This window comes from Amborella trichopoda, chromosome 5 (assembly GCF_054954075.1).
Source record: "Amborella trichopoda isolate Santa Cruz 75 chromosome 5, AtrichopodaSantaCruz75HAP2 v2.0, whole genome shotgun sequence".
Classification (NCBI taxonomy): Eukaryota; Viridiplantae; Streptophyta; class Magnoliopsida; order Amborellales; family Amborellaceae; genus Amborella; species Amborella trichopoda.
In genome coordinates, this window is record NC_142340.1 from 4,083,547 (window position 1) to 4,110,751 (window position 27,205).

Genomic DNA, 27,205 nt, shown 5'->3' on the forward strand with positions numbered 1-27,205 from the left:
TTTTATGCCACAAACGATTAGGTATATGTAAAAATTAAATATATTTGTAAAAAAAATACATCTAACTTATCTACAATTTAGCAATTTTGCTTATTCTCATAATGTGTCCATTGTTGGGATTTTTTAAATTAAAACGAAAAAACAAATAAGTAGAATGTTAAATAGTTCATTACTTAAGCATACAAGGACCTGCTATATTTGAGTTAAAACTTAAAATTAAAGTATACAAAGAAAGATATATTAAAGTACCCATGAGAGATGAATTATTTAATGAATTACTGAATTGTAACTATGTCAAGTCATGATTCAAGTTTCTTATGGGGTGTCTTGAATTAAATAAAAAAATATGAAAAATGTTAAATGATTATTCCCTCATGCCATTTTAGATAACTGAAAAAGTTAATATATGGTTGTAACCTAGTACTAAAAAATCTTTTAGAATAGAAACCTTCAATTTTGGAGAACCCTTCAATTGATCATGTCGACCTCGAGTACTATTGAAGTAAGGTGCACCTCAAAAATAAAGTGTACCTCAAAAATGGTCTAGAAGAGAGAGTTCCAATTTTGGAGAACCCTTCAATTAATGATCTCGACATCGGGAGAAGAGGTATGAAAATAAAAAATAATTTTAAATTAAAAAAATAGAGCGTATTGTAATAAGTTATTTGGACTATCTATTTTCAAAAGTTTTAAATATTTATATATATGCTTAATTTATACTATTTTTAAAATTTTAAAACTAAAGATAAAAACAATGTTTATATATTTCCCCAACAGTATATAAGATATATGATTCTTTCTCATCTAGCGATCTAATTTAGATCAAGTGAGCTACCCATCGTTTGATCTGGATCTAGATCTGACATCTCAGAATATTTTACTTTTAATTTTTTTTACAAATTATATATTTATAAAATTTAGTTCCTGCCATCGCACACCTAAAAATTAAAATATAATGACAAAAATAACCCTGGTTCTTATCACCAAAAAACGATCTTTACTTATGGCACTTTGTACAAAATCTCAACCCTTAAAAAGCAACAGTAGAAAATCATCTCATCACACGTGCTAAGTCTTAATCAGAACCGTTTAAAAGAGATAGTAAACAAAAGCTATTTACGTGGGTGTGGAGGCCACGTGAAAGACTATTGGCACGTGCCGAATTGGTCTCATCGGAACGCACGCCTGCCCCGAACTTGCGGCTGCTATATATTTGCGACCCATTCTCGCGCTCCTATTCGTGGTCACAGCTCCTCAAAGTTACCATTTTGCCCCTCCCTGGCGCCTTGTCGGAAAAACAATTCCAGGGGCAGTGACGCCAAAAAATAAAAAAAAGAAAAAAGAAACCAGAAAAAAATAGAAAAATAGAAAAAAGCATACTTTCCAGCAATGGCCACTCTGAACCCCACCCAAATTTTTCTGGTAATTTTCATTTGATATTTTTATTCTCTTAATAATTGCGTGTTTCTGATTTTTTTTTTTTTTAATTTTTTGAGATTTTTATCTTCTTTTTTTTGTTTTCAGTTTGTTTTTTTCTGCATTTTCACAAGTTTTCGTCTTTGATTTTGGTCATAGTCGCCTCTCAATAATGTGTTTTTCCCTATAAATATCTGCTTCCTCCTGCTCACATGCTAAGGCTCTTGTGGTTGTTGTTTAAGCCTGGTCATTGTAGCTTTTCCGGCAAGAGATTGGCCCTTAGCTCGACGTTTTCTGGCCAGGTTCCGGCCACTGGTTTGTTTCCCGGCGTTCGTGTTTTCTGTAGATCGTCGTATTCGGTCGAGGTAAAGGAGACCTCTTCTTCTTCGAAAATGGAGAGTACTTTGAAAGAGATGAGAGGTGATGGGCCCTCTGTGCTTGATATGGATGCGAAATCGACGGTTGGAGGTGGAGTCGAGGATATGTACGGTGAGGATCAGGCTACGGAGGACCAGCTCGTGACTCCATGGACGGTCACAGTTGCGAGGTGAGAATCCTTTTTTTTTTTTTTTTATTCTTTTACTTTGTTTCTTTTCCTTTTCCTTCGTTTATGCTTTCTTCTTTCTCTTTGTTTTCGACTTTTCGTTTTGTGAGTCTTCGTTGCTGTCTTTTTTTTAATATTTTTTGGGGTTGTTGCGTAGAGGTTTGGCTTTCTACGCCTGTTTCTTTTAAAAATTTAATATTTGTTTTTTTTTTATTTGAATGAGCCTGCAATTTGTCACGGATTTTTTTTATTTTTTTTCATTTTAAAAAATCGTCTTTGTTGATTAGGAAAATTTGGTGGTTTTATGGTTTAATTTGAATTGCAATCTATCTCTCTTTATCTATCTATCTTTCTCTGTTGGAACTATTTTTTGTGTGTTTATTTTGCTTTGATCGTGTCAGTGATTTTCTGTTGATTTTACGTGCTATTATATGCAACTTTTGCTGGACTGCTATAAATCATTATCCTCCCTTTTTTCTCTTGTATTTTGCTTATCAATCAGGGATCTTCGTTTTTTTTGGGGTGAATGTCAGTGATCTTGATTTTATTACGACCCAATTGATGTTCTTTTCTGCGATCTGTGAGGGTTTCAGGATGATTTGGTTATTTTTAGGTGAAATTCAGTTCCTTTCTAATTTTAGCTTGAAAAAAAAAGACGTCATTTCTTCTCTTTTCCTGCTTATTAAATAAAACTTCAGGGTTTTTTATTCTCTTTTTCCTTTTTGAATTTATTGTTCTGATATAGCCAGTTCAGGCCTTGTTTTGCCCCTTTTTGATTTATTCTTCGATTTTTTGTTTTTGCTTTTCAGTTTGTTCTTAGAGATTTTTTTTTTCGTTTCTTTTGCGTTAATATAGCTTGTTTAGGCTCTTCATTTTGTTTATGCTTGGTGCTAGTGTGTGCTTTGTATTGATATATTTTGCTTGACTGATTATATATTTTAAGCTATTCTCTCTCTCTATTTTCTGTAGTTTTCTGCTGTGTGCACGTGGTTATGGGTTGTTCTTTGTAGATTCCCCTTTTCCTCGGGTTTTGGCATGCATATGCTTACTTCAAAAGAGAAAATGAGAGAGATCTGAAATAATTTGTCCAATTGCCTTCTTTGACTGGATTTTATTTTACTTATTTTCTAATTTTTTGTAGGAGATATGCCTTTTTTTGTCTCTTCTCAAGGTGATATATGGTTTAACTTATATTTTTACTCGAGTCATTTCTCTTCTTTTTTTTTTAAATTTTTACTGCAATTTGTTTTGCTTTTCTGATCTGAAAATTTAATGTACTGTTTTGGCTTTTGTTTACTTACTATTTTTTTAAAGAAAAAAATCTTTTTTTTTGGTTAAAGTTTTAAAGAATATGTTATTCATGGATATGCTAGCGAAAAATCAGTTCATGGAGGAAATTGTTCTGATTCATAGGGGTTTACTGGTTTTTTCCTTCTCTGCTTTTGTAGTCTATGTCTCTGACCTGATAAAATTATTTTACTTTCCTCGAATTCAAAAAAAAAAATTTTACTTTTCACTCAGGGATTCCACATAATTGAGTTTTATTTTTTACAACCTTTTACCCTATTCACCCTTTGCTCTCAGTTTCATCGCTGACATATCACAATCAAATAAATATTTTCTTGTTCTATTTTAGAGTTACTCTACTGATAAAACTAATTTGCAATTACTTTAAAATAGGTCTTCATGCCTTCATATGGCATTTTTTTTTTGGGGCCTTTAATATATTGGACTTGTTTGAAAAATCAGTATTTATTGAGTCTTTTGTTAATCATTTGTGGGTAGGTTTTGTTTGGAATTCCCTTTTCTGGGTCTAAGTGGATCTATTTCTCTTTTACTTCTAATATTACAAATGATTGGGAGGAAGCGCTGGTTAACAATCTAAATCACTTGAGGAAGGCAGCTCCTGTTCAGCTGTCTTAGTCCTTCAAATTTTCAGCTCTAAGAGGTCTTCCATAGCTTTATGATGCCCCATCTGATGAAATTTAATGTGAGTTAATCGGAGTGTTCTTTTTGGGGGTTAGTTGTTGCAAGTTGCAACCCTTGTGCTTGATGAGATGAATTCCAGAAATTCACTGAGTTTCATAATTTTTTTATTTTGCTTTTGTATCATATATTTTTATAGCGTTCGATGAAAGTCTTCCTTTTTTTTTGTTGTGATATCTAAGTATTTAGGAAAACATTCGTCTGTTGATGATTAGTTCTGAGAATTATATTTCTTCATTGATTTCTTTTCCCTCATTTTTCCTGTATTTGGAGCTGAGGTAATGCTGGTATCTTCTCTGGACAACATGGCGCAATTTTGATATAGTTTTTGCTTCATTTCTTTTTTCTAAATATGTGAAACTGGGTACAAGTTTCTTTGTCTATTTAGAGCATCTGACTTTTTCTTGTTTTCTTGCTTAAATAATTAAGCCTTCTCTGATTTTGGCTGTAATGAACAACATTCCATTGCATTTCCAAAATCCATAGCTTACCATAGCTAATCCATAGCTTTCCAAAATCCATAGCTTTTGATGTTCATATTGTGGCATATTGGCTTGAATGGCTTCTACAACAGGAGAATCCATGTTTTATTGAGCATTTTATTTTTCTTCTTATTCCAGCGGCTATTCATTGTTGAGAGACCCACACTACAACAAGGGGCTTGCATTCTCGGAGAAAGAGAGGGATGCCCACTACTTGCGAGGTCTTCTCCCACCAACTTGTGTCACTCAAGAGCTTCAGGTATATTACCAAACCCCATTCCACCATTAGTAGCAAGAATTCGCAACAAAGCCCCCATTGTCAATCTCATGGCTATTCATTATCTTTGTTTGAGTTTTGCCTTTCAGGAAAGGAAACTCATGCAAAACCTCCGCCAATATCAAGTTCCTTTGCAAAAGTACATGGCGATGATGGATCTTCAGGTATTAACACCTAACAATAATCTCTCTCTCTCTCTTGTTCTTTCTCTTTTTTCTGATGTCGGGGTTTTAATTCATACTTTGGTAAACAGGAAAGGAATGAAAGGCTATTCTACAAGCTTCTCATTGATAATGTGGAGGAACTACTGCCAGTTGTGTACACACCTACTGTTGGTGAGGCCTGTCAGAAATATGGGAGCATATTCAGGCGGCCACAGGGTCTCTATATCAGTCTGAAAGAGAAGTATGTGCATTTGACCGAACACATATTCCATCTTATTTTCACTACGCAATTAATTTAGTTTGCTATTTGCATGAACCCAATAAAGAAGAATGACCTTTTTGCAGGGGCAAAATTCTTGAGGTTTTGAAGAACTGGCCTGAGAAAAGTATTCAGGTCATTGTTGTAACTGATGGAGAGCGTATTTTGGGCCTTGGAGATCTCGGATGTCAGGTAAGACTGTGAGCTCCACTTTTGTGTTCCTTCAGAGCTGCACACTGTAAATTTATTACTGTCGAATTTGCTTTCCAATTCCATAACAAGTTTGTGGGGTTCTTGTTTTCTCATTTCTTCATTCTGTTATCCTTCTTTGATGTATATGACCTTATGATTTGCAATATTTGAATTGTTTACAGGGTATGGGAATTCCTGTTGGAAAACTTGCATTGTACTCTGCACTTGGAGGAATTCGCCCATCTGCTGTAAGTATTACTTTGATCAAGATTCAGTATGGCATTTGTTGTGAAATTGTCCTGAGTCTATTAAAAAATAAAAAATACTCCTGCTTCCCCAATGGAGATGAATGTCTACATTTTAGAAAGAACCTAGTGAAAAGAACATAATGTATATTCAAATAACATATATTTGGGGTTTTTTCTATTTTTGTATATGCAATTCTGAAGGTTTGTAATTGCTGATTTTAGTGCTTGCCTGTCACAATTGATGTGGGAACAAACAACGAGACATTGTTGAAGGATGAGTTCTATATTGGGCTGAGACAGAAGAGAGCAACTGGCCAGGTTTTCTTCGTACTCTTGTTTGCAAATTAGTTTATAATAGCACTTTTTGTACCTTTCCATGCGCTTCTAAACATGGGTTGTTGTTCCCTGGATTTCAGGAATATAGGGATCTCTTGCACGAGTTCATGTGTGCTGTTAAGCAAAACTATGGCGAGAAAGTGCTCGTACAGGTCAGTTGTTCTCCCAAAGAATTTCTTTTATTTGCTTTGGCTAAGTGATGGGAAGCTCTGTGTTGTTATGCACGACATTTGAACCCCGGTTCTCATTATTCATTTGTGAATTGTAGTTTCAAGTCTCGATCAAACTAGTTTCTCGCACGTGAGTTGCATGCAGACACATGAAACAAAGGGAGAATTAAATATATAATAGCAAAAGTATATACTGAAAACAAATTTTAAATCATTATTAGTCTACACTAGAAAAAAAAACAAATGGCAATGTAGTGAGAAATTCCATCATTTGGGTCATATGTTAGAAAGTAAAGATATGAACCCCGTTATTTGTGAAAAAAACAATGTCAAGTAGAAGGTACAAAGTCAATGAATAATGGTTTTGTTGGGCATGAAGGGAGTTTATGAGCAAAACTGGCTGAAATATCAAAAAATAGTGAACATGGAATGGTAGTATTTAGATTGACTGGGGTGTAGGGGTGGCAATGGATCCGGTCCTAAACCCGACCCGGGACCTGAGTGGTAGACCGATCCGGATCTAGGTATGGGTCCAAAAATTGGTCCCGGTGGGTCGGGTTTGGGTCCAAATCTTGGAGCTGAACTCTATTTGGGTCCGGGTCCAGTAATATTTTTTGGGTCCCAATAAATGAAATATATTTAAATGTAGCTGAATGCATAGATATTTTAGTTTTTGGGTCGGGTCCAATCGGGTCCAGGTCCCACATTATATTTTGCGGTCCGGGCCGAGTCCAGTGAAATCGGGTCCAGGTCTGGGTCCCGATCTGACCCGACCCAACCCAACCCGTTGCCACCCCTATTGGGGTGCTTCAATTAGTTCCATTGTATTCTTTTATTCATTGTATTGCAATATGGTTCTTATTTAATTGAATAATAGTGTTTTGATGTGATTAGCGTCTAACCTCTGGGCCACCATTGTCAGTTCATTAAAAAAGAGGTTCATTAAAAAAGAGAGTACGCGCTATAGCTAGCTCTAACTAGGACTAACATCTTTTGGATGTGTTTCCCTAGGATGCCCAAATCAACTTTGAAAATATGCTTGAAGCTCAGAAATCATTAACCATATGTGTGGTTATTAGACTGTTGCGCCTTAGTTTATGATGCTCTAACTTTTGATTCCCCTGCATCTTACAGTTTGAAGATTTTGCTAACCACAATGCGTTCGATCTATTGGCAAAGTATGGCACAACCCATCTGGTATTCAATGATGATATCCAGGTATATCGGATGACCTTTCGGTCTCGTATTGTCAATGTATGTAGGTAAAGGATTTTCAGCTTACCGTGGTGCATCTTTGGCTTTTCTTTCTTCAGGGCACAGCATCGGTGGTCCTAGCAGGACTTGTTGCTGCATTGAAGTTGATTGGTGGAACTTTGGCTGAGCACACTTTCCTGTTCCTTGGTGCTGGAGAGGCTGGTACTGGAATTGCGGAGCTGATAGCTCTTGAGATGTCAAAACAGACAAAAATCCCAGTTGAAGAGGCCCGGAAGAGGATCTGGCTTGTGGACTCAAAGGGATTGATTGTTAGTTCTCGTAAGGAGTCACTCCAACACTTCAAGAAGCCATGGGCTCACGAGCATGAGCCCATCAACAGTCTCCTAGAGGCAGTCAAGGTTTGAGCTGCCTTATTTTTTTTCCAAATTTTAAACATTTTACAATTTTATGTTGATGGATCCTATAAAGAGAGAACGAAATAGAAACGTAAAGTTGGGCTCATTATTGCAAAAAAAGAAAAGATAATTGAGTTTGGTTTCTTATATTTGCTTCTATTTTTCCCTGGTTCAGTCAATCAAGCCGACCATATTAATAGGATCCTCTGGGGCCGGAAAGACTTTCACAAAAGAAGTGATTGAGGCCATGGCCTCTTTCAATGAGGTATTTATTCTTTTCTTTCTTCCTTTTTCCCCTCAATGTTTTGTATGAGAAAATGCTCTGAAAGTGAAACTGAGCTTTGGAGAAAATGACTCGCAGAAACCTGTTATTCTTGCCCTCTCGAATCCAACCTCACAGTCTGAGTGTACTGCTGAAGAGGCATATAAGTGGAGTCAGGTACTCTTATATAGCATTATAATTTATTATGAGTTAGTGGTACAATTCTCTTTGTCAAAAGACAATGATGCTCTTTCTCTCTCTGAGTTGATAAATTTTGACACTTTTTCTCCCTACAGGGCCGTGCCATATTTGCCAGTGGCAGCCCATTTGATCCTATCGAATACAATGGGAAGACTTATTACTCTGGCCAGGTAAACTACTGTGAAAAACACTTCACCATTTCCAAGTTTTTTGAAAAACGGTTCATTGTTTATATCATATTTCAGTTGTTTGCCTTTTTTAGTTCATGCTTTAGTTCGCTTTGTACCATTACTGCAAGGACATGGTTTGATATTATGTATATTGAAGTATGGCTGATTGTGTATTTTCTGTGGTATAAAATTGCAGGCAAACAATGCATATATCTTCCCAGGTTTGGGCCTTGGGCTGATCATCTCTGGTGCCATCCGCGTTCATGATGATATGCTCCTCGCTGCCTGTAAGCCTCTGAAATTACTCTCTCTTCTTCTTTTTGAATGTAGACTCGAGACCTAGTAGCAATAGAATTCTAGATGTCACATTGTGCGCCCCGGTGCCTTGACAACCTATGCCTTGAGCCTGTTCCTCTCTCTCCTTTTGCCATCGACAATTGTTTAGGGGCTGACTCTTTACTCTCTCTTCAAACAGCGGAAGCACTGGCAAAGCAGGTTACTCAGGAGAACTATGACATGGGGCTGCTATATCCTCCATTTTCAAACATCCGCAAGATATCGGCCCACATTGCCGCAAATGTTGCCACCAAAGCATATGAGCTCGGTAAGTCTCACTACCTATTCTACACTCTACTTGAGTTCCTTTCTCTTCCAATATTCCTATAACATCGTAGTTTATATGTTATCTTTTTTCCATCAATTTGAACTTAGATTCTAGGTTTTTTTCGTTTCTTACTTTGTTCTTGGTTTTTTCAGGATTGGCCACTCGCCTTCCTCGACCTGAAAATCTGGTGGCCTATGCAGAGAGCTGTATGTACAGCCCTGTGTACCGAAGCTTCAGATAAATCAAACAAATCAGTTTTGCACCCTTTTTTCTTGTCTTTTTGTTATTTTATTTTCTTTAGGATAGGCAACGTCAAGAACGGTAATGCTTTGTTTGTTTTGCCTTTGTTTTGGTTCTTTTTTATTTTTAATTTTATTTTTTTTAACTTTATTCAATTTTGAGTTCATGTAGTTTTTATATGTAATATTTATGGGTGGTGGTGATGAAAACTCCAGTATATGCTTGTTTCTTCTTCTCTATTGATTCATTAAGGAGGTGGTATTTAACCTGTTTGATCTCAATGCACATATGTTCAAAGTATATCACACATTGAAATGTCTCTCTCCACCGGCTTCGCTTATGAAGATGTGGATATTTAACTTTGTGGTGTTGGAAAATTGTTTCATGCGGGTTGGACCGCATTTCTATATATGCTGTCCAAGAAGCATAAAGCATCCATTTTAAAGATGGATTCAAGTAGGTGTTCCATTTAAAAACAACCGAAACTATTGGTCCAATTGTTTTTTATTAAAATTATTATTTTTAATTTTTAAAAGGTATTTATTTATTAATATTCATGATTAACGATTACATGTCTTTAAAAATTAAATATTAAAACTATTTCAAAAATAGATTTATTAAGAGGCATTTATTTCTACATATGCGGGGTTTGGCCTAAAGAAATGGGGTCCTTTGGCGTTAGGTAGATGCCTAACTTCAATAACATAAATATGAAACGAATGAGTATGGGTATTCCTCATTTAGTTCAAGACGCTCTTACGGCTTCTTCAAAAGCTATTAAGGTTAAAGATTTGTCAATTCAGATTGAGAATTGCCATATTGGATTGGATACAGGGATGTAGTGGGTTCATTCTGTTTTAGAGTCCATCGGAACCGGAAGTGATTCTGTTCTCTCTAATTTGCTATTGCCAATAAATATTATGATGATTTAGCCAAAACATGAGACGAGCATTTCTGCATGGGATGATAGGGTAACAGACTTTAGCTCTCGGCTTAGTAGTAGACATATCAAATTGGGTGAGGAAGCTCAAGGGTTCCAATTGGAGAGGCGGCGAATGTGTCGCCTACCCCACCCTTCGAACGCATGTCTGGAATTCCCTTCTTTATCTTGTTTTATAGAATCTAGGTTTCTAGTAAAACAAAACAGGAAAAAGTGTTTCTCAATCTTTTTTAATCAAGAAGAATCAGGTTTCTCAATCTTTTTCAATCAAGAAGAATCAGGTTTTCAAAATTTCCAAAAAGGTTCATTTTGAGACTTAAGGATATAAACCCTGCAACACTATATTTCTCTAAAAGGAAAAGTTTATATAGAGCCTAGGCTCTAAACGATCAAATTAGAACCTATCTAAAAATTTTCATTAAAAGAGGTTGTTTAGATGCTCAAATATCATCAAATTGATCATCTCAACATCAAGATGCATGGACATGAGAAAAAAATGGATTTCAAGTTTCGGAAATAGTACATCTTATAACACAGTTTTTGACCGTCAATTTTCCAGATTTTCAAGTTTTCATAGATTTGCTTGATCTACACTATTTTTGAAGCTTTAAATTTATAATTAAAGCTGAAAGTATATTTTAAGGCTATTACAATTTTTTTTTTTAAGGCTATTACAAAAATTTTCAGTATTGAAACCATATTTCTCGAACACTATATGAAGATAGGCTCTAATTTGATTGTTTAGAGCCTCAGCTCTATAAAAACCACGCCCTTCTCTAAAACTTGAATTTTGAATGAAAAATGGATGAAATAGGATGCTTGTTTCACGCGTGGGGGCATACGACCCTCGAGTTCCATTCGATGGGCTATCTTCTTTTTTTCTAAATTAGCAAAGGGGTTTTGAATAAAAAATAAGATTTATATTGGTGATGTATTGTCTCTCTGCTACATGTATACAAGATCCTCAGCACATGGTTATGTCACTCAAGTGGCCTTGGAGACCTCATATGGGTTGTCAAGGAAACATCTTCTCTTGTCAAAACAGAGATAAAAGACCTCCTTGTCTATGATAAACCATCTATTATCCCCACCAAATGGATTCCTTGACCTTGCCAAGAACTACTCACATTTTCCATTTGTAGCTAGTGTTTCACTGCTTGTAAAATTGCTTGGACAATCTTCACAGCCACACTTATTTAATGTTTTTTAACTCGGCCGAGTTTGAGTGGATTCAGCTGAGTAGCCAATGATTGCTGAAAGTTCTTACTCAGCCTAGACCTAGATGGTTACTTTAAAGCTGGGATGCCCCTTACATTTTAAAAAATTTCAACCCCAATGTCAACCAGGTCTAGGAGCTGTGTTCTAACTGTGCGGCAATCTTCTGTAGGGTTTTTAATTTTTTGGAGTTCAAAGCTTCTAAAGGATTCTAAATTCTATGATTACGCTCTAATAGTTTTTTGGTGAACTTGTCCAACCCGTTTTCGGACGAATGAACGAATGGAGAGAGGGGCATAGAAAAGATGACTCCCTTGGATGAGGCACGGAGGAAATAATTTACTTCTGCATTCTTAAATGCAACGGGGAGTAAATGGACTTACATGTTAATAAATGGTCCATCCAAATGGTGCCTAGCAACGTTTTGCATTAGGTGCTTAAGTGAATGCTAGTTTCATCACAAGCGTTTCCTAGTATATTTTCATGGGTTTATTCCCTTGGTTTTTAGCAAATCAATAGTTTTATAGTGTTAGTGTTTTTTTTTTTTTTTTTGACAGATAGTGTTTATGTGTTCTTTTGACTTTTATTTTTATTTTCTTGACTTATTTCCTTGGAAATGAGATACCTAATAATAAAAGGATTAGGAAATGGATTCAGATTCATTTGCAAGCTTAATCCATAACAATACACTCAAAACTTTAAAGAAGGGTCATATATTCACAAATTCCCTTGTGCTGCAGGTGTGTCCCTTGTTTTGCTGCAAACATGAATCGAGTTTGGAAAATTTTTATAGGCAAATAATTTCTTTGCTTTTTTGGTTTTAGGAAAAGTATGCTTCACTGGAAATTTTGACAAAAAAAAGGCCATTATTCTACAATAAATCATATTTAAATTGGGTAAATATGGTTGGGCAATTACAAAAGTAAAAATTGGGTAAATATAGTTGGGCAATTACAAACGTAAACCTAGAGGCTAAGGGTAGCTATGTTTGGGGCAGACTTAGCTTCGAATGTTGTTATGCATTATTGGGGACAATGTTGAATTATAAAAATATCCCGGCCCAATATTTGGGACCATCATCATATGTTACATTAAAATTATCCTTTGTAACTCATTAGGGAATTATATAGGTTAGGATTCTAGCTCTTACAAAGTGGTATATTACCGATGGTTGAACCTCTTAGAAAGAGGCGTTATTCATTCTCCACCTAAGTCGTGTAGTTAACGTCCCACTCCTTAGAAGGAGGCCTTATTCATTCTCCTCCTAAGTTGTGTAGTTAACGTCCCAGGCCGATCCAGAGAACAATAAAGCTTTATAAGGTCTTTTTGTCTAGTGTAGGCAGTCCACATCATCATAGACATGTCTATTTTACAAGTCTTTTTGTCTAGTGTAGTCAATACACATCATCATAGACATGTCTATTTTACAGAGCCTCTTTGAGAGAGTGCCCATATTGTTATGCCTTTTGTGCGCATCAAAACTTATACAAGAAAGAATTTTTTGCTATCTTAAGACCATTATAGTTATGAGTACTATTCACAAGCTCCCCTATCATCAAGTCACCAACATCCCTGAACTTCCAGTACAAGGCCTGTATTAGCCCTCTTACATGGTCCTATGACTTTGCAAAGACCTATGTTTTCAGATCGCTTAATTCATGTGAAAGTTTTCTACTAAAGATAGTTTTCACACGTCGAACATTCCACCCGTGGGAAAGTAGGTACATGCACCCTTAGGCATGCATGCACTCTCCCACTTCATGGGAGCGCATTTTACATTGGTGGAACCAGATTCTCATGAACCAAACATGAAAAAATGGGGGTTGCTGTGTAAGTTCTTTCTTGGAAAGAACTTCCCCACGAACCAAAGGACCCCTAAAATACCGGCACCCTAAGGTCTAGTTTCCACAGCCAAACAACTCCATTAAGAAAGAGGCTTGTTTGGAAATAGATGAAAATCAACTTCTTTTTTTTTTTTTTTTTTCTTCTTTTAGAGTTGGATCAATTTTGGTAGCATTCTCTTAATAAGCACGACTGCAGAAGGGGCTCACCCACGATGAGTGGAACGGACTCAACTGCACCATTTCTTCACTCCAAGTGGGTGGCAAACAAGGACAAGTATACAATGAAACCATTTAACTTTAGTACAAGGTAGTCATAATAAATCTTGACCATTGGATATCAAATTGGATGGCTGTATTTATTCAATTGACAAAGCGCAAACTTCAAAAGAAATTTTCTCAAAATTTGTGGCACATCCAAACTATCAAATTTCACATGGAATGGTTATGAGTAATTGTGACCTCCTTATATCAAAGGTAAATAGTCTTATTGCATACAATCCTGGCTGACAAAGAAGAGTTGTTCCTCACTAAATTATTCATCCAAATAGTGCCTAAGCCTATTAAAAAATAAAGGTTAGGTTCATTATGCATCAGAGTGAAGGTTAACAGATCTAACTCTGTCTTGACACTAATGGACCGTATCTTGCATGCTATGAATAAAATTGGAGTTATACTATAGTACTAGATGAGCATTGCTTGTATGTTTGACCAAGTCTAGTTTTTTAATTGAATTCTTGCAACATGTTTTGGGGGTTATAAATGGTGCTTATATACAATAAGGGGGGAATGTCCATAAATATCCCTTATATTAGTTTGAATAATGTATTATGCCATATTCCACAATAGTTACAGAAGCAGACAAACAATGCAAATCATGAGAACAGTCGTTTAGCCAGTCTTGTGATTGTACAAACTCAAGTCGGCATGCGTATCCATGTATCGCTGACGCAGGTATGTTTCACACTTCACAGGAGGATACCTGGATAAATCAATGTAAAGTAAATTCAATGAGAGTCACAGTGACAAATGATGCAGAGACATATATATCTATTGAAATGCCCAAAACATTGTTAATACACAAAATGATTTAGACAGAAAGGCTGAGAATCTTTTCTTTTAATTTTTTATTAGAGGAAAGGCTGAGAATCTTTTTCTCTTAATTTTTTATTAGAGGATTGAGAATATTGCAATATCCCATTCACATGTACATGCAAGTCTCCAACTTACTTGGGAGGGTTAGAATCAGATTTGCATGTAGACAAACACTCGACAAGACAGTTGTGACTTGGCCCCACAAAGAGCGCTATCTGCAAGACCAAATGATTCATAGTTGAAGTATAAATATGGTGCACACATGAGAGAGAGAGAGAGAGAGAGAGAGAGAGAGAGAACCAAATCTTAAGACTTACAGCTTGCTTTTAGGGTTAAATCCTTGGCATGGAAAAAGTTATTTTGTGATCCCAGTTTCATATTTTTCCTATTTGCTTAGGCCCAGTTTGATGGAATAATATACGAGACCATTTATCTTTAGTACAAGTTGGTCGTATTTAATCTTGACCATTGGATGTGAAATTGGATGGCTGCATGTATTGCATTGACCAAGCTCAAAGTTCAAAAGAATTTTTTTCGAATTTTGTAACACATTCAAGCTAGCAAATTTCACATCAGATGGGTACAAGTAATCGTGATCTTCTTGTACCAAAGATAAATGGTCTCATTGTATACAATCGCTTTTCTAATATAGTACTCACTGAACACTGCTTGTAAGTAATCCTCATTTCTTAAACCCATTTATTTGGGAAACACTGCAAAATGCCTATTGCTACTAAATACTAAAAGAACACCTGTTTTGTCTTGATAGAAGTAATCAAGAAGGCCACTAACTCGAGAACAAGTGGTCAGTCCAAATTTGCCTTTAGAAAGCTATGTTTTCTCTAGTCATTGCGATGCATATCGCTCGATAAGTAGTGATTTCTATGCCATTTAACAGCCAACAAGCCCCAAAATTGGGAGATTTGATACCCTAGGCATCTTAAGCCATGTGAGTTTCCCATGTAACAAGGAATTCTGAAGTTGTGCCTGAGAAAGAATGATCATATTCAATATGACAAAGAAGACATGATTTGAACAAAACATTGGTGTGCTTCATATGCTAACAAAATAAATACAATGACCACTTCTAAAGTCTTCATTTCTCCTTAAAAGCTTGCAAAGCAAGAAATTAGAACAATGGGATGAGATCTTACGGAGTAGCGCTCTTGACCATTTGATACCACTCGATGCAATGTGGACCTGTAAAAACAGCACAATGGACAGCACAAAGGTCCTAGAATCAAACTCCGGTTCTAAAGGGCCTTCTAAGGTTATCAAGTACTCCTCAGTCTTTTTACCTAAAAAGTACTCCTGAGTTTCTTTACCTTGTGCATATAAAAACATAATAATGAACTCGAAGATAGGCTTCAAATTGTGCACATATGAATAAGGAGCAAGAGATTCCTTTTATAGTGTTGAGGAATTGATCAAACCTTCACTTATCAGATATCCAGTTTAGGCGTATCTAAATTCCAGATTCATAAGTATCCTTGTTTCTCTATAATTCACCTGTGTTCTAAGGAAATGCTCCAAGGAAACACAAATTAAAGTCAATGCAAAATCTTTACATGTTAATGAGCTTGTCCTGGCCATTTAAGGGCTATGTCTGATTATCACAGTGTGAGAATTTCCAAGTAAACCAGGAGCCATATTATTGTATAATTTAACATTTTTTCACTAGATTATCATTTACTTCAACTTGCTTAGAGATTCTAGGTGTTTTGATTTGTTCAAAATTTTGAATTTCAGAGACAACATCAGAGAAATTTTGTGAGATATACCTGAAGATGCAATTGCTCCAGCGCTCAAGCATGTCACCAAGATTTACTACAAATGCTCTGAAATCAAGAGAGAGAGAATCCTAATTTTGTCACTCAAAAAAAAAAAAAAAAGACGAAATACCATAATCCTACAACTACACGATACCACAATACTACAACTACACATACAAACTTTGAATGTGGAATTCTAAAAGAAAAGGTAATCATGATCTGCCAATATAATTTTATGTCAGGTTCTTTGAAAAGGCAACAATGTGATCACATATATTAATGATTATGCAATGGTAAGGCATCATGATAACGAATAGATATACATTAATAAATATCAGGGTAAGTGCCAGTTTTTCCACAAAGATGTTCCCTGATGAAGAGAGAATATATAGCTTACTTTTTTTCTTTTTTGAGTAACCATTTTGAGAAAGATTTAAAGTACAAAACAAGACCACCATCACGATGATGCCAAGATGGCATCTCAACGATATGTTTGGCCCCTAGTAACAAGAAGCACATCGCAATTGATCCCAGAGTTAGCCAATGCATCTCAATCTCCATTGGCATATCAGCACACATGATGACACATAGCATGCATGTCTTGCTTTCCAATCTGTGGACTCATGTGTCCACAGAGCAAACACGCTGTGTTTGAGAATCCAAAAAATGAAAATTTCCAGACACATGTTGGTGCAGATTTCCATGTCTGCCTGCATGTCTAGAATATCAACATGTTTGGTGCGTGGTTTGTGAGATTCAGTTGGACATACATGACATGCTTGTCATTGTTAGGTAGCTCTCAAGTAAGTTGATGCTGCTAATAATAATTTCAACACAGTATCTGATAGAAGTTCATGTAATATGTGAAATGGCGCTCACTAATATTTAGATGCAATATGATACTCAAAGTTCCATCAAGTCATTGTAAAATGAATTAGTAAGGGGCCAATTAGGTGTAAACGCTCCATGCAAATTCAATAATAAGGATGCATCAACTCAAATTATTTAGTCATACATAGAGTTGGGTCATATTCGAAGTCTTTGTTTATTGCTCAGTTATCAAACTACCAAAAAGTAATTTCATGACCCCCCCAGGCCAAACTGCTGAACCTGTATTTGTATCCAGTCATTTGAAGCACAAGAAGTTCAAGAAGATAATGGACCCCTTAAAAGGGGCGCATAAGAGGCCATGCAAAAGAGCTAGGGGAAATTGCTAAGATAATATGATGACACCCTTGACAAACGAACTCGGCTGATTAGAGTCTTGGATGGATAGATAATATGATGACACCCTTGACAAACGAACTCGACTGATTAGAGTCTTGGATGGATACTTACTAAAGGTAAATGGGTATAGCTATCTGCGTTAGAAAGGGCATTGTCATTTGAGCATATGTTTATATTAAGGGTTAATCAGCTTTGTTTGAAACCACTAATGGAGAGCGTTTGGGGTTGAACCTAAGATTCAAGTATAAGTTTGCCCACATTAGTTACAAATTTTTATGCCATAAAAAATTTCTCTGGAGACAATTCCCAGGTCATAAAGACTACCCTCTCAATGGTGCTACATATTCCCATACCCGAGGTTGAGCATCTTTGTGCCGACATATCTGCAAAACAGGGTAGTTGGTGAGATTTATTGATCAATGTAAGTATTAGCATAAGTGCAAGTGTTGAAAAAATCATACCTGGAGACCAAAGACATCATCTGTTGCCAAAAGAGTGAGGAAACCCCAATCAGAATGAGCCCCAGCTCCATAAATGCCTTTTTCCGGATTAGAAGCTTTCCCTAGAAAATTTGTGAAATTCTTTATCACAAAGGAAGTTTATTTGAAGAATTAAGAAATTACTAACTGTAATGGAAAAAAATGACCCCTAAATCATATTATACCTTCATAGCGTAGTAGTCGCAAAGTCACCATTGCCTCACCAAGCATCTCTGGCTTGTCAAAAAAACGAGCTTCTAGGTTGAGCGCTAGGGCAATAAGCCTAGCAACTAACCTAGCCACGTCACTGAACAAAACAAAATAGATGTTTGTAAAAGAAAATCCTCACTACATAGTACCAAAATTGCAGAACTTGTACAAGTACAGTGGACGTATTACAGGATCAAAACATGAATCACTGTATATTTTGAAGATTTCAAGTGGGATTAAAACATTAGAGGCAATAAGTCATGACCATGAAAAATAGAATTTGAATAAACTAACCATAAAGTTCTCATCAGTAAAGATAAAAAAAATGGAAACTTTCACTATTTTTCCATTAGACCTTGCCTTCTGATCAATCAGCAATAAGCCAATACATACACAGCCATATGAACCAAGCATCATCAATTGATTCCAGTAAACTGATCAGTGAAAATCAAATACAATACAATAAACAGGATGCTTTCTATGTCAGAGGAAGGACGACTCGTGACCTGTCTTACTCTAATACCAGGTTGAGGGTAACTTGTAAGATGTATGCAATCAACAGAGTATCTATAGATGAAACGGACTGAGGAAAGATTGTTTCTCGACCATTAGCTTTATTGATTGAGAATAGGAGTTATACCATGCAAGAAGAATTTCCTAGTTACATCTCACATTTTCAAAATTTTCAAAAGCAATATCCTTATAGCACCATTAGATATGTGTTGGGCACTTGCAAACATGTTGATAGATATCAAAAGGAACCTGAGTAAAATGCAGATCAAAATACTCGATCATGTAAAGTGTGAACAATGACATAGTGTATCACAAGGCACTAACCCTAATTTGGATTAAAATTTTGTCTCCTACCCATATCCAAGGAAATAACATGAGAGCAATTCATATTCCTTCTAATCATGTGGTTCATGACAGGACGAAGCACAATAGGTGAAATGTAATAATATATATGACATAGGGCACGTGACGTTATTATCATTCAATTCTTCAAAATAAATAGAAGATATTAAAATATGAATACCAGGTCAATCACTATCGATGAATGCAAGTAATTAGTGGACTGCTGCTGATCTCCATCAATGCCATAATTTGCGGAAGTCGTTAACAGACGCTTATCATGTGTTACAAGAAATCTCTTTGGGCATATACTACGCAATTCATATTCAGATAAAAGTTACTGATATTCATTTTTTAAAGTATCTATATACCTTAAGACACCCATGATTCTCACAAGCCAGCTTTGATCTGCAACTCATGATGCTCTATGCCATCAACGTATACTACAGGGAGTCTAAGGCATAAGAGAGGTGGAAGAAAGCGGTATATAATAACATTTTCTGCCAATGTAACAGCACAACCTTACTATGGCTAAATGTTGACAGGAAACAAGTATTTTAATAACACCATGAAAACTTTTTTACTCCATGCCATTAGGATACTTATTAAATTGCATTAGATCCTAAGACATGAGAAACACAAGTCAACGTACAGATATTCAAATAGTTAAATATCATTTGAACATCGTTTAATGCCATTAAATACCATTAGTAAAGGGGAAAACTTACAGGCATTCTCGGTGATACTTCTCCATAGTTTCCCTCCATCTTGGCAACAAATCTTAGGAAGAAAATTGAGAACATTAATCAAATATGCGAATGTTGATCGAGTTTAATCATCTTATTTCTCTTTTTCATTCTTTGATCAGTCAAATTTAAAATGTTTCCACTAAACAAATGAGAGAGAGAGAGAGATTCATTTGCTTCAGTTTCTTTGCCAAATGTTCAAATGACGTTCATGCAAGGATGCTTCCAAGATATACATTCAACAGCCATTATTGTCATTTCAATACCCAGATGACAAGTTCGGATGCTTTGATGCTAATGCTAGAATCGTAGTTAAATGAACTAAATGAGAGGAATAATCACACCATGATTTCTGAGGTTTCACAGTCATTCGGTAATTTAATAGCATGTAGAGCAAAAGAGAAGAGGACAAAAACAGGTAGAGAAGTATGGTCATTGATATGAATGCATCATATCTCCCACCAAGCCCTCATTAAGGGCATCTAAATTTGTAGATGAGTTGCTGGAAAAGAGCTTTGCGATTCGGATGACACTACCCACCTCGATCATACACTGATGGGGTCATTTGTTATGTGTTCCATAAACTGGATTATTGAAAATTGTCCAACAAATGTCGAAAGAACAATAATTGAAACTAATGTTATCAAATTCGCTTTGACCGAAGCCTTGGGATTTTAGGCATGAACCGAGGAGAAGGGAAGCCTGGTGCTGTCGTTTCAGTCAGATTCGGACCGCTTTAGGTTTGCTTCGGTATGCTACGACCAGTAAAGAAATAATTATATAAATATATATTTTTTAATTTTTTTTAAAATTTTAATTATTTATATTATTTGTATATATTTATATTTTATCTATAAATATCTAATTTATTTATACTAAATTAAAAAAAATATTCCAAAGTCTTCCCCCGAATCGGCCGAAGCACCGAATTGCTTCATTTCTCTCACCTCATCGAAAAAGACTCCGAAGCAAATCTAACAACATTGATTGAAACAACTCTTAAAACCTGTATGACTCACTTCCAAAGTTTCAAGCTCTGAACTAAACTACCAAGGTTTGACAGCTCCACTCGAACTCAAGACTCGGGCCGGACCGAGCCTAGTAACTCTCCCCGAGTAGTGTAGGAGGCAAAATGGCCTAAAATTTTTTTTTAAAAAATTTAAAAATAAAATAAAAATATTAACAGTCAAACTAGACCAATATAACTTTAAGAGGTCCAAATAAGATGGAAAAAATATATAAATCAGGGATTTAAAAAAAAAAAACATATTTATAGTTGGAGACATTTAAGAAGAATCCAAAAACGAAGACAATATAGAAATATGTTATATGATAAGAAACACTTAGAAATTATTAATAAAAACATCAAAGTTACATATAAACTATTTATAAAATTGATTACAATTGAACATAAATTTTATGAGTTTTTTAAACATCCCCAAGTTTTATTGAGTGCTAGGCTCTGCAAGGGACCGAGTCCAAGTAGCCTGAACACTGAAAACTGCACCTTGGTAAAATAAAAGAAACTATCCAGAAAATGGTAGTCGACTTTAGTTTCAAATGATGTATTATTATATGCTATTTGAAGAACCAAAACCCAGAAAATCCAATGGCAATCAAGCAAGCTTTTGATATGGTACGGGTTCATGAAAAGTTACAAGGATAGGGACCCAGACAAAACTCCTTGTAAAGTGGTGTGTCCATAATGTATGGTATTATATTGTAACTTCTTAACAATAAAAGTCGGAAAAGTCCTTTATGAGTCAGCGGGCTCACTGGTCCGCTGACTCACAAACGTTGATTTTTAAGATGAACCTCCACAGCTATAGATTCCTATCAATGGATAGCAAATTTTTTTTGAAAAAATGTTTTAATATTCAATCCAAGATAAGTTTATTAACATATTCACTTTTGAAGTTTACAGCATTATAGTTGATTTCTATGTTAGAGACTTAATGAAGCAGTATGAACTATAGTTGTTGGAAACACCTAGGATTCTGAATTATTTTAGGAATTGGAATCACTGAATAAGAATTGACTAGAAGATTATTAGTTTCGGAATCAATATCCGTATAAGGGGAATTGCGGGAAACGAGATTCCTACTTTTTATGAATATAGATTAAACCCAAATAGAATCGAGGTCCTCACATAAAAGGAATCGAGATTACATTCTCTTTCGAATTGATTTCTAGCCTATTTGAAATCTACCCATACCAAATCGAGATTCCTTCATATATGGAATCGAGATTCCTTTTTGATTTGATGCTTCTCGTAGTTTGTGAATTGTTTATTTTATAGTTTATGAGCCTATGTTTGTGTTTCTAATTTGAAGGAGAGAGTATCATTATATGTGCAATCCAGATTCAACAAATGTAGAATCGAGATTAAAAAATGTGGAATCAAGAATCAATAAACATCAAAAATTAAATTTGGTAAGTGTTGGAATAGAAATTCCTAAAATAATGAATAGAGATTCCTGCCTTCATGGAAAGAATCCTTGTTGGAATCGAGGAATCGGGACTTCAAATCAAAATTGTGACGTAACTGGATCCTTGGAATTTAGCCCTTAGCAAGAAATGAAACTGCTAAATACCTTTTTTTAAATCTAAGTTGCTTGTACTAGTATCTAGGGCAGAGAATTTACCCCGTTTGGATCCATATATTGGAATGGATACAAGATTTGGATCAGATGGGTCAGACGGATCCAAAATTTGGATTCGAATAGTAATTCGGATCGGTTATGGGTATAGGTGGATCCAATCCGGATCCTAGCCAGTTATTAGTATATTATAATATTTAGTATAGGTTGCGGTTTCCATAAGGTCGCAACCTTAAACAATTCAATTAAGGCGCACCTCCAAATTTTATCATGACATGTAATTTTGGTGTAAAACATTCTTAGGATTATCTAAAAATCCATTTTCATATCTAATTATAAAATTTTAAAATCCAAAAATGGTTAAAATCTAGTAGATCTATAAACATATGAAAATCTTGAAAATGGACGATCTAGATAATGTGTTGCAAGATGCACTATTTCTGGAACTCAAAATCTTATATATATATATATATATATATATATATATATATATATATATATATATATATATATTCATACATCTCGATGATGATCAATTAGAGGGTTGGAAAACATTAAAACAACATTTTCCGATGGATTTTTGAGGTGCACCGTAATTCTACATTTTAAGGTTACAACCTTATATAAACTTTTTACTTTAGCATACATACATATATGTTATATAGCATTTTTTGTTATACATTATTTTTGTTATAAAATATATAAACCAACTTTTTGGGATCTGATTGGATCCGGATCAGGACCCGCATCCGAATATTTTGGATCCAATCGGATTGAGATCTGGATCCCATGTATACTTTTTGGATCCAGACATAATCCAACCCATTCACAACCTTACTAGTATCTGACAGCTACCAATTGAAGCTAGGTCAATGCCCAAAAAGTAAATTCGGCAGACATATCATAAGTTAAAAACAATCTTAAAACTCGAATCCCATATTTTTACATGAAATCAATTTTAGAAAATGAAAAGAACAATAGTATTCGTTTTTTCACGTTTGCATTTTTATGCATATTGATGGCATACAAGCCATTAAATACCATCATGGATCCAAGTCCAGGTCATATGATGCAGGGCCAATTGTATCTTTACCTTGATACACCAATTTATTCCTAAGGAATATGGTACTTCATTCATAGTTACCTTTTGAAGGCCACAAATTTGGTCCATAAAAAAATCTTTGTGCTGGTGGATCATCTTTGGGAACTTCAACATCAATTAAATATCCTTCTTTATAATCTCCTGCAATCAATAAGGAAGTGTCATTTTAACTTGAAACGTTGGAATCATCTCCCAAGGAGTAAGACAATGATTTCGTAAGAATCTTTGAAATGCAAATGGGTAAGAATCCAACACTTAAAACCATTGAACTTGGATAACATGGATAAGAATCCAACACTTAAAACCAACTCTGCAACCCAAAGAACTTCAAGAGCAAAAAATATCAAGGATCAATATCAAAAACTCTATGTAAGGGGACCACAACTAAATAATCTTTCAAGTGTTCAAATGATTCCTTATGGTTTTTAGTACAACATTCTAGTTTGAATTTTGGACTTGGCAATTGTGGATGATCAATGAAGTGTAGTTGGATGAAATCATAAGACAAAAACATCACAAGATTAAATTTTTGCAAATGGAAAGCTTAAAACTTGCTTGAACGACATGTATGATGCCATATTTTACGCATTGGGTGCTGTTATATTTAGCATTCTCTTGTTACATATGTGCAGTGACAAATATATCATTACTTTTGTGCTCGTCTTCTTAGCAAAGCTGAGACAGGGTCACATTATTGGACATCCAAAACAATGATATCCAAGAATTAGTTTTAAAAATGTGATTTAAAAATTGTGTTGTACTTGATTATCAAAAGGGATTGTTTATAAAGAGACTATTTATCATTATACATAGAGGTCACAATCATTCCCACTCATTAGATGTCAACTTGGATGGTTTGGGGTGAGTCATGAAGTCTGAGAAATTTTTTTTTTTGAATTTTGTGTCTATTCAATGACCCTCTTACAACCACCCATTTTGAAATTCAAGAGATAAGAATGATTTTGACCTCAATGTACAAAAGATAAGTGGTCTCTTTGTAGAGACTCCCTTATCAAAAGGTGTTATTGCCTTGTCTTCTTTCTTTAAAAAATGCATAGAATGAACCTATTGCCTAAAGGAGAAAAAGAAAAAAAAGAAGAAGAAGAAGAAGAAAAACAAAAGGGAAAGATAAAAAAGAAAGAAGAAGAAGAAGAAGAAGAAGAAGAAGAAAAACAAAAGGGAAAGATAAAAAAGAAACGCTCAAATATAACTGAAGAACAGGAAAATCTTATTGGATACCTCCTACTTGATTATCAGGATCCAAAGTTTGATCAAACATAGGAGTATAACCCCTGTGTTGCTCGTTTCTCAAAACCTTCATCTTCTCTTCGACAGGCAAATCGAAGAATTTCTTGCTTTGTGAGAACACCTCATCCATGAAGTCCAGGTTAATTCCATGATTCACCAAATAGAAAAATCCGCAGTCCAAGCATGCCTGTGATTGAAATTTAGAGAGAGAGAGAGAGAGAGAGAGAGAGAGAGAGAGATATCAAACACTGAACCAAATAAATAAAGAACAAAAGTAACACCATATTCTCTGTGTAATTTATGGACTTACTGAATCTAAATAAAGAACAACATTCACGGAAATTCACAGAACATCTATATGAGTAAACAAAGATGTACTCAAGAAGAATAACTTCGAAATATTTGTCTCCAAATAATAAAAAAATGAATTTCGGTGCAAAGTTGGGATACCTGATTGAATAAAATATAGGGTTCTTGTTTGAATAAAATAATACCAAAATACAATCCAGTAAGGTTCATTAAGTAAGGAAAAACAGATATGCAAGAAAGAATGAAAAATTTACAGATAAAACTTAACCAATCCTATAAAGAACTAAATAAAATAAAAAATGAAAATAAAAGGAAAGGAAAGAACTACATAAAAAATGAAAATAATAGGAAAGGATGAAACAAACAGCGCCTTGAAAGTTGGAACAATAGAATAGTTCACGAATCAAATAAAATATAAAGCAGAGAAGGGGGGTTTAGGAAGAATTCAATGGAGAAAAGAAATAACGTGGAAATTTCTGCACAATAAGATGTAAAATCCTTGATTTCGAAGTTGCAAGGAAACACAAAAACCAGAATTCCCCAAAAAGTTAAGCTTCATTGATCTCATGAAAAGGAGAACAACAATATTAAATTATTATCCATTAAAATTTATCTATAACCATAGCTTAAAGATTAGAGCTTTCTTCTGTAACAGTCGAAATTCACCAATAAATGATTTCTAATTCACCAAAATTTGAAAATAACAGCATATCATGCACGCAAATACAAGAATCGCTGCAAAAGAACATAACAAATTAACAATAGAAATAAAATAAGGAAAAGAAAAAAGGAAAATGAAAAATTTGCAACCAAAAAAGAAAAACAAATGAGAAAGAATTGTTTACGTGTTTGAGAAGAGAGACTGATTTGTTGAGGTCTGGCTCTGAGAGATCCACACAGTTGAGCTCTATGAATTCAGGCATGGCGGAAAAAACACTGTTCTTCTTCAAAAAAAAAAGAACTTAATGAATAATATGGTTACTAGCAATTAATAGTGGGAACGAATAATCACACATTTTCCTCGAAACTCAGAATTTTTAGATGGGTGTTTCAGAGACGAACTGAGTTATATAGAAATCTGGAAAGCGTTGAATTATTGAGTGAACGTTTAGAACAAAAACAAATCCAATAAGTAGAATATAATAATTCTTCTACGGGAATCAATTGTATAGTTTCTATCAAGTGCAGAGATTATTTTATATAAAATTATATATATTTTAAAAGGAACCATTGAATAAATGGTGCGGCTTACATTAGGCGCCGACGGTAACCAATCACGTATCGCTCATTTTAATCAATAATTTACCTCAAAATCTGGAGGTTAGAGATTTGGTTTGGAAACGCTAGAATGGTATCCAGATCTATTTCTAAATTTAGAGTTTCTAAAAGGATGAGGTTTCTATAAGGACGTAGCTTTATCAAAACAAAATAAAGCCTCATCTCTTATCCTTATCTAGATGGCGACATAAATAGGCTCTAAAATCAATTTTCAATACCGATAATAAAATTTGAAACTAAAAAAATGATACAAATCTTGTAGATCTATGAACAATTATTTTTAAGGCAAAATAAACGGTTTAGATAATTTGTTATAATATACATTATTTTTAGAGTTTGGAATTCAATTTTTTCTTCACAACCATAATGTTCAAGTCGAGATGATTCGATGTAAAAATTTTTGGATGCTTGATTTGCAATTTTCAATGAGTTATGAGGTGAGGATTTACTTATTTTGATCAAAGCATTTTCTTTTCTGAAATTTGTAAAATGACAATACTATATCTGTATAGAAAAAAGCTTATATAAAGTCGAGGCCTAAGCAATCAAATTTAGGGGCACTTGCAAATTTACTGGAAGAGGTTTGTGAAAACAAAAATCGATCATCTCGACCTCGAGATGTATAGGTTGTGAAAACAAAAATCAATTTCAAGTTTAGGAAATAGTGCACCATCTGGGCTGTCAATTTTCAATATTTCAAGTATTTATAGATATGTTCGATTTACACTATTTTTGAAGTTTAAAATCTTATAATTAAATATGAAAACAAATTTTCAAGCCATCACGTATATTTTTGCTATTGAAAAAATCATCTTTTGACACTATTCATAGGTACACCTTACTTTGATTGTTTAGGGTGTCAACCTTATACAAACCACACCCTTAGATATTACTAGGTGGGTTATATGCGTTGCATATAAAAGGCATGTAGGAATGACGTAATTGACCACATAACTAATCGTATAAATATAAAAAAAATTACATACATATCTGTTATACTTTATGTTATTACGGATCTACCAAATACTTTCCGTTATTACATTTGTGTATGTTTTTTATCTTCCATTACGCATTTTTTTAAAAAAAAAACAACTTTCCCTTTTTCAGATGTTCAACATTCGAATTTTTGC

General features: G+C 34.7%; 2 protein-coding genes across 15 annotated transcripts; one reads left to right on the plus strand and one right to left on the minus strand.

The window, feature by feature from the left end:
* Positions 1-1,633: 1,633 nt before the first annotated feature.
* NADP-ME1 (NADP-malic enzyme 1) lies at positions 1,634-9,442 on the plus strand. The gene is made up of 16 exons (XM_006853608.3): positions 1,634-1,963; positions 4,567-4,687; positions 4,795-4,869; positions 4,959-5,110; positions 5,215-5,320; positions 5,503-5,568; positions 5,791-5,886; positions 5,985-6,056; positions 7,209-7,292; positions 7,388-7,687; positions 7,860-7,949; positions 8,046-8,123; positions 8,243-8,317; positions 8,514-8,604; positions 8,793-8,921; positions 9,074-9,442. The coding sequence occupies exons 1-16, from the start codon at positions 1,809-1,811 to the stop codon at positions 9,160-9,162; spliced, it is 1,779 nt and encodes a 592-aa protein (XP_006853670.3). The 5' UTR covers positions 1,634-1,808; the 3' UTR covers positions 9,163-9,442.
* Positions 9,443-13,947: 4,505 nt separating this feature from the next.
* On the minus strand, positions 13,948-26,172 carry LOC18443419 (azadirone synthase LFS). 14 transcript variants are annotated; one of them, XR_016055673.1, is made up of 12 exons: positions 26,050-26,172; positions 25,643-25,741; positions 24,480-24,675; positions 23,283-23,381; positions 19,521-19,572; positions 17,916-18,037; positions 17,713-17,813; positions 17,605-17,634; positions 16,034-16,090; positions 15,407-15,452; positions 14,388-14,467; positions 13,948-14,139 (listed from the first exon to the last, which is right to left on the minus strand). XR_016055673.1 is itself a non-coding variant. In XM_088866991.1 (12 exons), exons 6-12 carry the CDS (start codon positions 17,919-17,921, stop codon positions 14,049-14,051), a joined length of 411 nt encoding a protein of 136 aa, XP_088723117.1. In that variant the 5' UTR covers positions 17,922-18,037; positions 19,521-19,572; positions 23,283-23,381; positions 24,480-24,675; positions 25,643-25,741; positions 26,104-26,172; the 3' UTR covers positions 13,948-14,048. The 14 variants fall into 14 exon arrangements, 9 of the variants coding, with proteins under 9 accessions (XP_088723117.1, XP_088723112.1, XP_088723111.1 ...); XR_016055674.1 differs by lacking the exon at positions 26,050-26,172 and adding an exon at positions 25,860-25,975; XM_088866991.1 differs by having other exon boundaries at positions 26,104-26,172.
* Positions 26,173-27,205: the final 1,033 nt, after the last annotated feature.